Source organism: Priapulus caudatus, unplaced genomic scaffold (assembly GCF_000485595.1).
Source record: "Priapulus caudatus unplaced genomic scaffold, Priapulus_caudatus-5.0.1 Scaffold1085, whole genome shotgun sequence".
NCBI lineage: Eukaryota > Metazoa > Priapulida > Priapulimorpha > Priapulimorphida > Priapulidae > Priapulus > Priapulus caudatus.
Window position 1 is genome coordinate 101,263 of NW_014578146.1, and position 2,004 is coordinate 103,266.

At 43.2% G+C, this 2,004-nt stretch overlaps 1 protein-coding gene across 1 annotated transcript in view; it reads left to right on the plus strand.

Annotated features, from left to right (window-relative positions):
- Positions 1–1,643, plus strand: part of LOC106815299 (E3 ubiquitin-protein ligase MIB2-like) — a 35,934-nt gene extending 34,291 nt beyond the window's left edge. The window contains 2 exon segments of the mRNA XM_014819743.1: positions 763–962; positions 1,399–1,643. Coding sequence (XP_014675229.1) covers positions 763–962; positions 1,399–1,643 — 445 coding nt within the window.
- Positions 1,644–2,004: the final 361 nt, after the last annotated feature.

The window sequence follows — 2,004 nt, forward strand, 5'->3', positions numbered from 1 at the left end:
CGTGTCTTACTACTATGAACCCTGTGTGGGCAGATGTGTGTTATATAAGTTGCGCGTCAGTTTAAGAAGCCTGTTGTACAATATATATATACAATATATTATATAAGCCACTTTCACAGTCTATATCATCTCAATTTTGATGTTAGTTCAGTTCTGAGTTTCTCTATGGCTTGAAAAACTGAAACCACTTGTTTGAAATTTATTGATTTGTTGACTTATTATATTTTCATGACTTTTTATCCCTCTTCTTAGCTGTTTGATAACTGAATTAAATAAATCATTGGTCTTAATAAAGTGTAAGTGATGGTGATGATACTAAATTTGTTGTATAAAAAATGTTCATTATCACAGCATTGCTGCGTTTCGTGGGTATTCACCAACATGCATAGCAAGGCATTTATCAAAACTAGGAAATGCAGAAACATTTGAACAAAAACCATCATAAATCAGATGTTTAAGCAGCGCACAAATATTGTAAACGTTTTCAATATTTTTATATTACTACTTGTAACCTCGACAAAATAAGATTTGAATTGTCCAACAACATGTTAGAAATACCATTACTGCCATTTAATTGCACTCTAACTAATACTATGTGGTCTTTGCAACTGTTATCAATGTAACGCATGAATGGTCCAGTCAATCATATTATAGGAAAATATATATAGGAAACAACATGGTGTCGAAATATATGCTACGAAGCAAATGATGTGATTTAACCTGGATCATAGTTCTTATTGTTTATTTCTCTTTATCTTTCAGTGCACCGTGCCCCTCGTCCGCTACCATGGCAACTGACACGTTGCCACCAGAGGAGATTTTGTTGTGTATGATATGTGACGAGCCACGCCACCTGGTGACGTTTAAGCCGTGTGAACATCGGGTGGCTTGTGACGAGTGCTGCATCAGAATGAAGCGCTGTATGACATGTCAAAGTCCCATCGCTACTAAGCTAGACACAGGTAATATCTCCTATTCGGCCCTAGTGGAGGGAGACTTATTGATAACATTGTCTTCATTTTTGTTGTTTTTTATTTGTGGTCGTTGTGATGCTGTCGCTGCGGTTTTTGTTTATGTTATTGTTGTTCTTGTCCTGGTTGGTGATATTTTTTATTGTTGATGATGATGATGACATTATTGTTGCTGTTGCAGTCATTGTTGTTGTTGTTGTTTACAGTGACGTCATTGTTTACAGTGGCATTGTTGTTTACAGTGATGTCATTGTTTACAGTGTCGTTGTTGTCGTTGCTGTTTACAATTGCGTCATTGTTGTTGTTATTTACAATTGCGTCGTTGTCGTTGTTGTTTACAATTGTGTCGTTGTCGTTGTTATTTACAGTTGCGTTGTTGTTGTTGTTGTTGTTATTTATGATGTTGTTGTTGTTGTTATTGCTGTAGGTGGTCAGGTGGTGGTCGCGGCGGCGGCGGCGGCGGGTCAGCGTAACATCACCGAGCGACAGATCGAGGAGCTGGTGAGCCGCATGCAGGAGATGGAGGAACACATCGTCTGCTCGATCTGCATGGAGCGCAAGCGAAACATCGCGTTCTTGTGCGGGCACGGCGCGTGCCAGCCGTGCGCGCTCACGCTCAAGACCTGCCACATGTGTCGCGAACGCATCACGAAGCGCATCAATCTCTACTGAACCCTGGCGGGGGCGGGGGCGGGGGCGGCGGGGGAGTGTTTGTGAGTGTGTGGAGAAGGGGGACTGTCTTGCGTTGCGGCGTTGGGTGGACGGTTGTCTGTGTGTGTTGGGTGAGGAGGGATGTTTGTGTTTTGGGGTGGAGCGGATTGTGTGTGTGTTGGGGAGTGTGCTGTTGTGTGTGGGGGGGGGGACTGTCGCTTGTGTTGGCTGGAGGTGTGTGTGTGGGGGGGGAGCTACCAAAGACAAGTATTGATTGCCCGGTTGATATGCGCTGCCCGCCCGAGGGTAGCCCTGCCATCTATTAAATCTTACATAGAGTGTTTCATCTAGCATTTCTCGCTCGCAGGGGATTGTGCTATCT